Source organism: Ctenopharyngodon idella, chromosome 2, assembly GCF_019924925.1.
Source record: "Ctenopharyngodon idella isolate HZGC_01 chromosome 2, HZGC01, whole genome shotgun sequence".
In the NCBI taxonomy this organism is placed as follows: domain Eukaryota; kingdom Metazoa; phylum Chordata; class Actinopteri; order Cypriniformes; family Xenocyprididae; genus Ctenopharyngodon; species Ctenopharyngodon idella.
Window position 1 is genome coordinate 4,146,071 of NC_067221.1, and position 14,184 is coordinate 4,160,254.

Here is a 14,184-nt window from a genome sequence, read left to right on the forward strand (position 1 = left end):
TAAACATCCTCTGGTTCGTATCAGAGAAGGATTTGGTGTACTCGTACACTATTCCTATCAAATTAACTCGAAAATAAAGATAAACTAAACCAGTTGCGTAATATTAAATTGAAATGACACCAGTTTATTCTTCAGATTTAACTTAAATTCATTGCATTATGTTGGGGTAAGTTAAAACACTGGCTCAATTTACCCCACAGCATTTGGCTCCCATAGCTGCCATTTTAGGAAAAGCTAGCTAGCTTACCAATTCAGAATAATATTTAGCTAAATTACTTGCATGGTTTTATACGTTGCTAAATCACCAATATGCATCATAAATAGTTTTAGACCTGGACGAATTTGCTTTGATGAAACAGCGATTACATCTGTTATGTTAAAATTTTACTTTGACAAGCCAAAAACAGTTTTTAAAGTAAATAAGCGACTTCCACTCCTCCCATGTGCTTCTCCTTTTCAGTCTGGCAGAAGTGACGGGTGGTTATAAAATATATGGTCACATGACAATAAAATGGTACAGTTGCCAAGAGACAGGGGGTGGGTCAAGTTGCCCACTGGCTCATCTTACCCCACTCTCCCCTAATTACATGCAAGAAACACTAAACCACACCCTAATCCTAACATAGTAAGTACATATAGTTTAGTATTATTACTCAGTAGAGTAGGCTACTTAAATGTATAAAATGTTGAATATCATAATTTAAATTAAAACCGTATACACAAATTTCATGTGCACAAAATAAATTATTGACTTTTTTAATCACGTTTTGCATCTTTATAAACCAAAATTAAAAATGAACAGATTAATGTCGAAAAAATGTCAATTTACAAGTTTTCTTTTGTTAAATTATTGTTTCTCCCACACTTTCAAGAGCCATTACTCTGAAACCATGACAATACATGACTTGATTTTCAACAACTGTACCAACATGATGACGAGTGGGATTGCTCCCCTCTTGTTCCCGTTGAAAAAGTCGACCCATTCTCACTCACGATATCCAAGAGAAATGCTGTCAGCGACGCGGGACATTCTTAAAAGCACTTAACGTGAAAAACGCTTAATGTGGCTTAATGTACTAAGACGGGGATATTGGAGGCCCAAATTCAGTACACACCTTATAAGTAGCTAGGCTAAGCAGATGAGCCCACAATATGAACGGTTAAGTGTTTTGGCTTAATGCATTAAGACAGTGATATTAACAGATTCAGTATAGCCTACACCTTGTTAATAAAGCATACTATGTAGGCCTACAGACATGCCGATGCAGACACATTAAGCATTTTCAGTAGGCTACATAAGCTATAAAGCGTTTTAGAATGTCCCAGCGACGCCGCCGTAACAATGTCAAAACTCCACTGAGGCGAAGGGGATGGGAATTTTGTCTTCATGAAAATTATATATTGGGGTATAATTTTGTCATCATGATATATGTTGGGGTAGGCTATTTTCAATTTGAGCATATAGCGCAGCTTTTTATAAGGTTTATAGCGACTCCTAAACCTTACAATTTCTTGATATAAAACATTATAAAACACCTAACCGCCAGACAAAAAAGTCACAGTAATTTAGAAGTCGTCTTTAATTCATAAAACGAGTGAAAAGCAAAGGGACGGATCGAGAACACACAGCTCGATAATGTTGGAGCGCTAAACAAGAAGCAAGTAGAAATGGCCGTGTTTAGGTTGAAATGTAAAAAAAAAAAATAATTTAACGAATTAGAATGTATATTAATCAATGTTTTCCAGAGCCGTTGTTTATTGATGGCTCTGGCCGTTTTGATGCAAGTCTTTCTATTGATTCCAGGAGCCACTAGAGGGCGCTTTTAGCGTCTGTGTATTGACGCAAATCACCTAGAAATTAAATGTAGCATATTTACATATTAAACAAGTTGTATATCATTTATACTATTTTTAATAAAATAATAATAAGGAAAATGAGCTTGTATCTGCAAATTCTATTAATCAGTGTTAAAAAAAAAAAAAAAAAAAAAAAAGAATAATTAGATTAAAAATTGTAATCGCTTCCCAGCCCTAATTTAAATAGAAAGACTTTCAGGATTAAAATGAGAGCTTGTTCTCAGGTCAGGTATAAGAACGTGATTTGGATTTCCTGACAACAGAAGTATCCTACTGTACTATAGGCCACGCTGAAAATTGTTTTTAAAGCAATTTATCTGTAAAATGATGAGCTAATTTGTTAAAGCACTTCATAATATTAAAGTATTAAAATATACTTTAATATTATGATTATAAATATTATGATTATAAATAAAGTTTTTAAAATATTAAAAAACATATAAACATAAAATAATAAGAAGCTCATTGTTTGTTTGTTTTTCTTGAACCACACACATGGTTCTAGTTTATATCTGCAAGTAATCTGGATTGTTAGTGAGAAGCCTATTGTACACTTAACATAACAGATAGAATTAATATTATGAGTGGTTTTGTGACAGTTTATATGCTGGTTTAGCAATGTGAAAGACTTGATTGGTTTACTGTAAGTATTAAAAGGCTAGGGCAGAAGACTAATTGTACTGCAAACTGCTCAAGGACCTGTACCATGAAGGTAGTTGAACAAACTCAGGGTTACACGATTAGTTTTGATTTGACAAACCCAAATCAATGCAATCAGGCTTTGTTGATACCATGAAGCAGCTCATTAACTTTCTATGTCAACTTTGATTGTAAAGCTATGAAATCCACAAATTTATGCACATAAAAGAGTGACGTCTGCACCTAACAACCAAACTCCTGCAGCAACTCAAAGTGTTATAAATTATAAAATATAATTCGAAGTTGTAAGCCTTTTTTTTTATTCTTTTTGGGGAAAGTCACCTGCATGTTCTCTACAGTGACCCTGCTAAGGCCAACACACACATACAGAGTCTCCACGCAAATGTATGCAGCAGAGAGACCACAGTGGTTGAACATAACCTGCCTTAAAGTAGTTATCCTTTACATGAGCGTACCTTTATTTATGAAGTTGAAGCAAATAATGAAGAGACACTTACTGCTCGCTTTATGTTTGTATGAACTTAAGCCACTTTCTCTGATTTAAATAACCAGAAAACAGATAATATTGGTCTGTTCAGGGCCTTTATTAAATAAGTATATTTTCATTACATTAATAAAAGTAATTGTTTAGTTGTAGGCTCTATGTGTATAATTAATTGTTGTTTATTTTAATCTTGCACAGTCCTGAAAGAAACCTTCAAGCTTAAAGCACAGAATCAAAAAGATTAAGTTTATCAAAAGAAGCACTTTTTTATTAGGCTACAGAATTTAGCATCTTGAATTGTAGTCCTAACACATCATTCTAGTATTAGTATAAACCTGATCGTGGCACAGCAATATCGCACCTACAAAACGCAACAGTGATTATAATGTAATGAGCAGCGTAAGTGATATATGAACTTTGTTTGCATTTGCCATCATTTTCTTAAAGTAATATTATGTATGATTATGAAGCATCTAGAATGGACAAACAGAAGAGAATAATCTTCTGACTTAAGATGAATCCTTGTGCTGATCAAGAAGTATAAACCCCATATGCAGCACTTTATATGGCCTAAATGGTATCAACATCATCCAGATAGTCGTCTGCCAAACGAAGCATCTGCTGTAGAGCGGAGAGAAGCAGAATATCACATTTGAGCTCCAGCTCCAGCTCCTGGCTGTAGTTCTTCACCGGTAACACACAAGACACCGGGACACCCAACCGAGAGCTCACCTCTTGCACCTGCAGAGACAAACAACATCTCAGTCACTCTGAGTCCTGTGGGAACAGTTCATGTGATCATGTGACCATGTCTCACCTTCATTTTGATATAGGAACTTGCATAAATATTTTCAAGGTCATCTTTCACATGAGGACATGTTTCATCTACATTTGTCATCAAGACCATCTGAGGAATCTCTGAAATTGTTTGAATACATTTTTAGTTGGTCATGGAATGAGTCAGGAGATATGCAAAGAGGTCTAAAATGATGTTAGTTCACTTACCCAGTGAGTTCAATTGACTACGTACAGAACTGAGTTTTTCTTCTAGTTTGTCGGACATGAGGGAGATTTTTGTGGCGTCTATTACGTACGCCACACAGTGGATCCTCTCCTTTAAAGATGCAGGTTTGGAGATCTCATCCGGTTTAAACGGTGCTTTGGGGTTGAACTGAATCAAGATAATTTAACAGGAAGCATAGTGAAGAACAACTTTAATCTGAATCTTCCATTCCTTCTTCAACTAGTTCATTCTGGAGATAAGTGAACCGTCTTTATGCACTTACTTTATAGCGGTCCGGTACGTGACCTTGAACGATGCTGCTGATGTCCTCGATGTCCAGCCCTGCACCTGATTGCTCCTCAAGTCCCATGGTGTCACACAACACAAATGGCAATGGCTTTCTCTCACGACCATCCTTCAGTAGGTATGTGCGAAACTACCAACCAAGAAGAGAAACACATCAAGATCTGACGTTTCTCTTGATGAAAGAGAGAAGAGACCCTTACAGAACCAAAATATAAGGAAATATATACTGTTAAAAATATAATGCGATATATTACATAATACATTTCCATAAACTAGTGCTTATATTTTTCAATTTACTGCAATATATGCATTGACCATGTATGGCTATATATTGATGCATATAAAAATATTTAGTAATGAAGACAAAAATAGCATTACATGTAATATTAATAAAGTTTTAGTCCTTAATTGTGTACATATATGTGTACACAATTAAGCATTTCATGTGTTTTGCTCAATATTAATATAGTAGGAGATCTGTTAGAGTTTAATGTTCTGTTATTTTTGGAGTTTAAAAAGTTTTGTTAATTAGCTTAAAAAATATGAAACACTTATAATGTAAATAATTATAAAATATAAGAAATATATTACATTATATATTTCTCTATATATGTGTATTTATACTGCATGAGTAAATATATCTGCAGTAAATTACACATGCAGTACCATATCTGATCACATATACATATACATTATATACATATACACCCGCATATACATTATGATATATTAGTAAATATATTGTCACATATATAAAATAAGAAATGCGGCAATTCCTTATGCATTCTTCAATATATTGTAATATATTAACACAATATATTATTCTGTATATTTTCAAATATACAATTAAATAATTTAATATATTGATCATTCATATATAGGGAAATATATTTTCTTTGTGTAAGGGGAGACTTCTGTAGGAAACACTATGAATCCTGTTGAACCTTTGTGGTGACACTAGTGCCTGCAGATCCTGATACTGCTTTGTTGGTCACATGACCCATGAAGATGGAGTTGATGGAGTTGAAGAAACTGGATTTTCCAGCACCTACAGGACCAATCATTAGGATTCTGACCCGACTCACGGACGCCATCATGGGTTTATGATTCCTGATCAATCCCATGAGCTCTTCTCTTCGTCTGCAACATATATAGATCACAACTTTATTATGGAAAATTGCTGTATGAAATCAGCAACAATGAAATAACACTGGAAACATGGAGTTGAAACATACTTAGCTGTCCAAAGAATATTCCTCCATGGCTTCTCTTTGAAACTGACCTGAAGGCCTGGAAAATTTTGAACAAAAATTATTATAGAACTTATGTTGTAGTAATGTTAACAAACAGAAGTTGAATAAGTGAAATTTAAAATATATGATACATATTTTTTTTTTTCTGATTGACTTACTCTGGTTGACTTTGTACACCTCACATTCAGTCAGCTCAGTGTTATTCCCATACAACTTTTCAGTATTGAATGTCTGACCCCAATTCCCTGGTTGTGGCTTGTAATGTACAACTGGTTGGTTGTTGTAGCAAAAGTACAACTGTTGGCAAAAGTTAGGTCCTCCAGCGTCATCAAGACGTGCAATATATCCGTTAACTTTAATTTGAACAGGGGTTAAACCTCGAACATTAAACAGAAAAGCTTCTTTATCAAAAATGTTCTTGTCACTTTGAGCATAATCCACACTAGTGTATCCACCAAAGATGTAGCCTAAACTGTTGTAGGCCACAAGTAAAGTGGGGCCCTGATGGTCACATCGCTGGTGGAAGGCAGAAGCGTTATATCCATGGACTGAAGCTTTGTAGAGAAGAGTCAGTTCCACATTCCCCAGCAAGGCACAGATTTGCTTTCTCTTCTTCTCTGTTAAATCAGAAGCGATGGGAGCCATGTCTTCCCTAAATCTTTTTTTAGATCTTTAAGGCAAAACAATATATATATATATATCCATTGTTAATGTTTCTTGAGCAGCAAATCATCATATTAGAATGATTTCTGAAGGATCATGTGATACTAAAGACTGGAGTAATGATGCTGAAAATTCAGCTTTGCATCACAGGAATAAATATTACAAAACAGTTATTTCAAAGGGTAATAATTTTTCACAATATTACAGTGTTTACTCTATTTTTGATCAAATAAATCCAGTCTTGGTGAGCAAAACAGATGTTTCAAGAACATACCTGATATTAACTTGATGAATTTGGCCTCTTTCTGAACCTTTTGCCTTCTCCTTTTAAAACAAAGTCATGGAATTGCCACTAAAATTCATAAATGAACATGAAACATTATTAATAATGCTGTAAAGAAATATTCATTGTTAGTTTATAATGGATTTACTAATGTCAGAGTACAAAACCTTGTAGTGTTCCCTTTTTTAAAAGCTATGCAGCTTTTCCATTATGAAACAGACCTAGGCTAATTCCAGTGGGATGTTACTTACGTCTAGAGGTCTGCTGCTCGCCACATCATTACCTCCCTCAGTCCCCAGGGTTAGGTTTAGGATTAGCTATAGGGGCTGTAATAGCCAATCATCAACCAGGGCTGCGTTTCCCAAAAACAACATAAACCTCAGTTGATCGTAGAGACCGTTGCCACTAATGGTCTCTCCGATAAACTTAGGCTTACACGATGCTTTTGTGAAACGCAGCTCTGGTAAGCAAACTCAATGAGGGGTGTATAAAATAATTTGTCAGGGAATCGAAACTCAGCAGCAGAATCGAAACTGAAACCATACCTAGGAATGTAATAATGATAATAAAGGTGTATTCTGTTTTATCACTGTGATTCAGTTATACTTAGTTAAAAGTTAAAAACTAGTTTCAGATCAGAGAAACGCCTTTCACGTTTGAAACCGAATTTTTTTGTTGTTGAAAATTTCAAAAAGTTTGCTACTTTCAAAATGTAGAATAATCACATATAGCCTAATGATACCATTTATGATATTTATATCGATCATGATGCTTACCTTTTTCAAGGTTTCGTTGTGCAGTTAACATTTAAATGTAGGATACTTCCTGAAGCCAGAAGAATGTTACAAGTAGATCTAGTCTAGTCTGTCCCAGAGCCGGAAAATATAAGAGCTGCAAAACTCTGATCTCGCAGCCACGCTGTCACGTGGTTCAAGTAGGTCTCAATAGTTCCAAACAAATCCGCGCTTGTCAACCAGTTTGAATTGTTTTAAGCAGGACAGAGAGCAGCAGCTATATTTGCAGCAATTATCGGTAAATATTGACGCATAATATACATTGATTATTACGTTGATGTAGCAGACTTCAAGTGGTAACCTCCAGACACCACAGAAACACAACCACACCACAAATGGGATGATGGATGCAGATGGATTTATTCCTTAAACAGAGTAGCGTGAGGCAATATTAGTATACACAGACATCAAAAGGCCTACTCTCTCATTCCTCTGCTTCTCCGTTCCCATACACTGTGCGTCTGAGCGCGAACACTTAAAGGAGAAGCGATACATTTCCCTTCGGTGTTTCACTAATTAAGGCCCCACCTACAACAATTGATAGAAACTCCCGATCGGAACCATTGAAAATAGAACTTAATAAAAATTAATTTAATACAAGTTTTGCTGAAGTTAACTAAATTTACAGAACATTTCTCCTTGGAGATAAAAAAAATATATCAAATTAAACAGATGTTTTAGTCAACTGGCTACATTGACACTTACATTACATACATATAATAGCATTTTTTTCTGGGGAGTGGCAGAAACACAGCATTAATCAGTTTTTGTGTTTAATTTTGGTCCCATAACGTAAAATACATATATACACTATATATATATATATATATATATATATATATATATATATCAGGGGAGTTTCCTCCGAGGAAGCAAGGGAGGCAGTGCCTCCATAAAAAACAAAAAACAAAAAAAAAAACAACAACAACAACACAAATATTACAAATTATGACATTAAAAAGCGTGCAAGTCACTTGTATTTCTAAAGGAACACTGCCCAACAGCGACACCCGCAGGTAAAGTTACAGCAGGAGTCATGCCTCCCTTTACTCTCATAGAAAACCATCAGACCCCCTATAGTGTGCGGTGGGTTTTGTGGGGGGTAATTGAGAATGAATGGGGGAAAGTCACGTGAGAGGAGGCAATGTCTCCATCGCGCTATGATTGGATGTAATTGGTTATGATTGGATGTGATTAGTTTGTGTGATAAATCCCGCCTCTTGTTTACGTGCACGTTCCGCGCGTCAGTTTGAATGAACAAATGATGGCGCCAATGAGAACTGAAAAGTAAGTAAGCAGATCACCCAGTTAGATATCACCGCTTTATGTCACGTCAAAATCAAACTTAAAATGGACTGAAAATATTATGACTGCGGGGGTTTTTAGTGCAACCAGCTTGGTGAAATTAAAAATACAATTCGTGTCTGTGACAGACAGTGTTTACGGAGCATGACTGATGATCCAAAATAGCCTAAGTTGACTATAAAAAAGAAAAACATCAATACACAAATAAAATATATTGTTTAAATTGTTATTGCCTTTAGTTATTATTTTGGAATGAATGTAGAAATGCTTAAAACACTAACTTGAAGAGATTGACTTGGTTTTGATAAATAGAACATTTATTACAATAATATTTCTAATATTAACAATAATATTAATATTGTTAATGTAAAATTACAAAATAGAATTGTATTTGGTTTCTTTTTTTTCTTTTATGATGTAATGTAAAGTAATGTTCATTTAACAAGGAAGATGTGTCAGTGTTAAGAGTAATGCACATGAATTTACATTTGATTCATAAAAATTTTTGAAACACCACTGCACGCCACTGAATGTGTGTGTAATATATATATATATATATATATATATATATATATATTTTTTTTTTTTTTTTTTTTAACTTTCATGCCAATAAAGCCCTTTGAATTGAATTATTTTTTGTGTGTGTGTTTAATTTTAGAGAGAAGGGGGGCTGCTCCATAAGGTATACATTTACAGTATGCACTGTATATATTTTTATTGTGCTTCTATGGTCATAATTACTAACATACTAATGTTGTGTTCTGTTAAGATACATTCACATGAACATGCACAGTAAGTGAATATCAATGAATGTCAGAAGCTGCTTAGTTTAAGTTAAGAAAGAAGTTTGGTCAACAGTGGAAAAATATACAAGGCAAACAATTGCATTCAGCAAAATATTTAATTATATTATATACAGGGAGAGGGTAAGTTTTCCTTGAATGTTCTGTCTTCAAAGAAACTCATTTGACTTCCTACAGGGAGAGAAAGATGGCAGAAAGCAGGCCAGAAAAGAAATACAAGTGTTCACAATAGCCGTTACATTCTTCCACCGCAGCTGATCTGGAGACCTGCTGGTGAATCAAGAATCAGTCAAATGCTTATACATACAATGATAACAAAAGCATTCAAACTTCACGCTATAAGTAATGCTATAGTTACTTGAATTTTTGGGTTAGAGCATTCCACTGCCAGAAGCAGACAAAATATACATTTGTATATTTATTTCAGGTATTGTTGTCAACACTCTGCTGTACTGTAGTCACCAACAATGTACTATTCAAATTCAATTTAAGTCTATCAATAAAACATATCGATATTGGTCTTGTTTTAGAATAGCAGAAGCAGTAAATTAAAGAGAAATGTTTTGGACACTTTGGATAACATGCATGTGTGGGGAATTAAATGCAACCTCAAATATTTTAATTGGTTATGACAAAAATCCTACATGTTTACTCCAAAGCAAAGTGTACTCCACTAAGGCATGCTAGAGTCTTGCTCAAGGGCAGAATGGTCATGAACAGCTCTTATTTCATTTGTGTGAATACATGAAGTGATAATACACTTATTTAGCTATTTGTTGTATTTTAGACCAGTATCGTCCTGTATAGCAGAGAGAAAGTTCCAGTTTCAGTTCCAACATGTATTATTTAAACGATGTACGTTATAGAGACGGCGAGAGCTCTTGGAACAACCTGTTTAGTGTGTGTGTGTTTTTTCACCATGACTTTGCATCCTTTAATTTGGCTGAATCATCCTTACTAATATATTTCGTCAACATATATACCATATATGTTAACATAACGTAACGCATGCTTACATATAAGGTCACAGAAATATTTAATACATTTTTTGTTACGCTTTGTGTATCATGTATCGCAGCGTGCAGTCATGACTCACGATGACTCAGCTTCAAACTATAAGCCATATAGCGACTGTATATGTTCATGTTGTAAATAACACTGAATATTTGGTCATATATGAGCTCGGACAACACATACATACAGATGCCTGTCTATTTATGTATTTAACCCCGATTATAACATCAATAGTAAAACTGGAATAAATAAAACATCCTGTGCAGTGATTGAATCAGTTGATGCAGCAGGTTTCAGTAGCAACGGTGCAGTAAATATAGCCTACTATTTACTAGTAAATAATTTATTTGTTCAACTGGAAAATACCTCAACCAGCGAGTACAATGAAATACCATAAATATGATCCAAATAATACTACACAACCTCATGCGAATTTATTAACAAATAAAAATTAACGTAATAATAAATAAAAAAAATAAAGGACAAGTTAGGACAAAGATAAACGCCCTTTCCTGAAGATAAAATGTAAATTACAGGCCGTCGTTAAAACGCTTTGAACTCCCTGAACTCACAAATACAGCACGTAAGGGTCACGCCCCCTCACTGAGAAGGAACTCGTTTGAAACGCCGATTTCTTCAAAATAAAATTTCAGATGGAAATACATAATTTCATAAAAACATACAAATAATTACTTGTTGGGTTTCTCAATAGTCTAAAATGTTTTCGATTTCTTTTGGGATAAAATATACAATGTATAGCTACAAAACGTATTTTTCTGGTTGTTTACGCTGAACAGTCATTTTTTAAAAGACTTTTATTTTGTAAAACGAATTGCCTGTACAGTGCGTCACTTTGACGTAAGATATGTTACATCATAATGTTCACATGCACGCTGTCTGTCACGCACAGCAGTTCAACCGGCAGGAAAGGAGCAGTTTCATTCCAGCGTTCAGCAGAAAACTACAAAAAAAGGTATGTTAGACATTTTATTTAATATTTTGCTTGTATAAATATTATGTTAAAATAACATAGGACGACATTTTGTGTGTTTTCAGAGACTAATCTCTATCTCTTGAGGAAATGGCGAATCTTGTTTAATTGAAGCTGATAATAAGATCTACATCAAAAGGCTGTCATTGCTGTTCACATTACACATTTACATTAATTATTTAAGTTAAACCGTGTAAAGTCACTTTTTAAATGACCTATGTGCGTCGTTTGACCTTCATATAACATGTCAAGAGTATCGCTTTTGCTCTTCCTGATGAATTAAAGGAACGGACTGATTTCCTTGATCTTTACCGTAATACATTATTTGATGTATTATTAACCTCCTCTTGCTACGACACAGAAATTACAAAGTCACGAGGTCTTCTTCTTTTTCTTTTAAAATGGTAGGAGATGTCACTGTACAATATGGTTCATACGAATCTATTAATATGTATGTGTGTCTGCAAGAACTGTTAAACAGATCAGTTGTCCAAATTAGTGATTAGAATTTGATTAATTGGTGGATATTTGTCCATTTATTATTTGCCGTTTAATTTATTAAATGTGTAAAGAATCAGAGAATGGTGCTGTGGCCTTTCACTCATGACATCTGATCATGTTTTGTTATTGTTCCCTTTTAGTCAAGATGACCGCCTTGGAATACGAAGACAATGAATCCAAGTTCATCAGAAAAGCCAAAGAGAATCCGTTTGTCCCTATAGGTAAACTCTCTTAAACATCCTAACCTGTCGCTCGTGCAGTATGTGTGCATTATCTCCGTATTAAAGGATTAGTTCACTTTCACCCTCAAGCCATCCTAGGTGTATATGACTTTCTTCTTTCTGATGAACACAATCTGAGAAATATTTATAAATATCCTGACTCATCTGAGCTTTATAATGGCAGTGAACGGGATCAACAAGTATGAGCTGAAGAAAGTGCTTCCATCCACATCCATCCATCATAAATATGTGCTCCACACGGCTCCAGGGGGTTAATAAAGGCCTTCTGAAGCGAATCGATGCGGTTGTGTAAGAAAAATATCCATATTTAATAAGTTTAGAAGTCAAATATTGAGCTTCTGCCAGACCGCCTTCCATATACAACTTATGAAGAAAGTGTAAACTTGCGTCGCGTCAGTTACACTTTTTCCATAAGTTGAATAGGGAAGGCATAGGACGTAGCGTAAGCTTTTTGAACTGCGAGAGTTTTACACTTTCTTCGTAAGTTGAATACAGAAGGCGGTCTAGCAGAAGCTAGATATTATACTTCATAACCTGTTAAATATGGATATTTTTTACACAAATGCATCACTTCGCTTCAGAAGGCCTTTATTAACCCCCCGGAGCCGTGTGGAGTACATTTATAATGGATGTATGTGGATGGAGGCACTTTTTTCAGCTCATACTCGTTTGGTAACGCTCACTGCCATTATAAAGCTCGGATGCGTCAGGATATTTATTAATATAACTCCGATTATGTTCATCAGAAAGAAGAAAGTCATATACACCTAGGATGGCTTGAGGGTGAGTAAAGCTTGGGCTAATTTTCATTTGAAAGTGAACTAATCCTTTAAATTAGAAAAATGCAAACATTCGTACCCCACTGACATCAACCCAGCTGTTTCACTGTGATTGTCTGTTTAGGGATGGCCGGGTTCTTCGGCATTGTGGCTTACAGGCTGTACAAGATGAAGAGTCGAGGAGACACGAAGATGTCTGTGCACCTGATTCACATGCGTGTCGCTGCGCAGGGCTTCGTGGTGGGAGCCATGACTTTAGGTAAGCCGATTCTCTCAATCACACAGACCCTGTGTTCACAAAACCCTGGTTTAAAGCCTTGTTTTGTGTTTTTGTCGGCAGGAGTGGTCTACTCCATGTACAGAGAGTACGTTCTTAAACCCGCTCAAGCACAGAAAGCTTTGGAGCAGAAGGCAATGGAAAAGTAAAGAGAAATGTGTTTGATTCCTGAGATATCCTTAATACTGCTTCATATTAAGGTGTCATTCTTTTTTTTATTTATTGCTGACATAATTTAGGACTTTTTTTTTTTTTTTAATAATAAATAATTTCTTTACACTGTTTCCTATTTAAACATTTAATAAACCTCAGTAAAGAGGTTAGTGTATCCATTATGTTGCCTGGCTTGTAAGGGATGAAAAAATAGCTATTTTTGTATCTGCCAACTACTATTTATGTATCATATCAGTAACAAACTGATGAACACAGTATAAAATGGTTGTTTTTGAATATATTTGGATTGATTTATGTCGATGTTTCAGAGTGTGGTGTTAAGACCTTCGTACTTTGTCATTCAAGACTTGTTCTTGTATCATTTAAGTAGACAAAAGAAATTCCAGGACAACAACCTTCAATGAACCATTATTCTAGTTATATCTGTGAAATGTATAATGCACAGAACACAATGAGGGGACTTTGCCACAGCTAAATTATTAATGGTACTAGTTCTTTAGAGCTTTACAGGAGTTGATCCAACTCTTTCACGTTTGCTCGGTCATTTTAAAGCGTGTCTGTGTGTGTGAGTGAGTGGAAGGAACGAGAGTCGTGTGTTCTTTTGTAGATTGATTGATGGATTGAAAAAACTATTGCACCTTTTGTTTCATATTTCAAGTAAAATTCACAATATTATACTTTTAGAGTGATCAATATTTTGAGGATATCGGCTACAGCTCTGTTTATCTTTGCCAATAAAAATATTGTAATTCCAATAAAGACTTCTGTTTATTTCAGACTCGTGTGAGATCTGAG

General features: G+C 34.9%; 2 protein-coding genes across 4 annotated transcripts; one reads left to right on the plus strand and one right to left on the minus strand.

The window, feature by feature from the left end:
* Nucleotides 1-3,082: 3,082 nt before the first annotated feature.
* LOC127522637 (interferon-induced protein 44-like) lies at nucleotides 3,083-7,777 on the minus strand. 3 transcript variants are annotated; one of them, XM_051912796.1, is made up of 9 exons: nucleotides 7,286-7,777; nucleotides 6,501-6,578; nucleotides 5,722-6,233; nucleotides 5,546-5,600; nucleotides 5,255-5,450; nucleotides 4,288-4,440; nucleotides 4,007-4,172; nucleotides 3,819-3,919; nucleotides 3,083-3,742 (listed from the first exon to the last, which is right to left on the minus strand). In XM_051912796.1, the coding sequence occupies exons 3-9, from the start codon at nucleotides 6,206-6,208 to the stop codon at nucleotides 3,572-3,574; spliced, it is 1,329 nt and encodes a 442-aa protein (XP_051768756.1). In that variant the 5' UTR covers nucleotides 6,209-6,233; nucleotides 6,501-6,578; nucleotides 7,286-7,777; the 3' UTR covers nucleotides 3,083-3,571. The 3 variants fall into 3 exon arrangements, with proteins under 3 accessions (XP_051768756.1, XP_051768764.1, XP_051768769.1); XM_051912804.1 differs by lacking the exon at nucleotides 7,286-7,777 and adding an exon at nucleotides 6,761-7,164; XM_051912809.1 differs by lacking the exons at nucleotides 6,501-6,578; nucleotides 7,286-7,777 and having other exon boundaries at nucleotides 5,255-5,472; nucleotides 5,722-5,788.
* Nucleotides 7,778-11,162: 3,385 nt separating this feature from the next.
* On the plus strand, nucleotides 11,163-14,165 carry higd1a (HIG1 hypoxia inducible domain family, member 1A). The gene is made up of 4 exons (XM_051868410.1): nucleotides 11,163-11,398; nucleotides 12,058-12,138; nucleotides 13,063-13,197; nucleotides 13,279-14,165. Exons 2-4 carry the CDS (start codon nucleotides 12,063-12,065, stop codon nucleotides 13,362-13,364), a joined length of 297 nt encoding a protein of 98 aa, XP_051724370.1. The 5' UTR covers nucleotides 11,163-11,398; nucleotides 12,058-12,062; the 3' UTR covers nucleotides 13,365-14,165.
* The last annotated feature ends 19 nt before the right edge of the window (nucleotides 14,166-14,184 follow it).

Bases quoted from the DNA above. Each gene is read 5' to 3' on its own strand.
- LOC127522637 (XM_051912796.1), bottom strand. From the start codon at position 6,208: ATGGCTCCCATCGCTTCTGATTTAACAGAGAAGAAGAGAAAGCAAATC. The intron at 5,451-5,545 runs GTATGTTTCAAC...TATATGTTGCAG, and splicing joins AATATTCTTTGGACAGCTAA to ACGAAGAGAAGAGCTCATGG. The intron at 3,920-4,006 runs GTAAGTGAACTA...AAACAATTTCAG, and splicing joins TAGTCAATTGAACTCACTGG to AGATTCCTCAGATGGTCTTG.
- higd1a (XM_051868410.1), top strand. From the start codon at position 12,063: ATGACCGCCTTGGAATACGAAGACAATGAATCCAAGTTCATCAGAAAA. The intron at 12,139-13,062 runs GTAAACTCTCTT...TTGTCTGTTTAG, and splicing joins GAATCCGTTTGTCCCTATAG to GGATGGCCGGGTTCTTCGGC. The intron at 13,198-13,278 runs GTAAGCCGATTC...TTTTGTCGGCAG, and splicing joins GGTGGGAGCCATGACTTTAG to GAGTGGTCTACTCCATGTAC.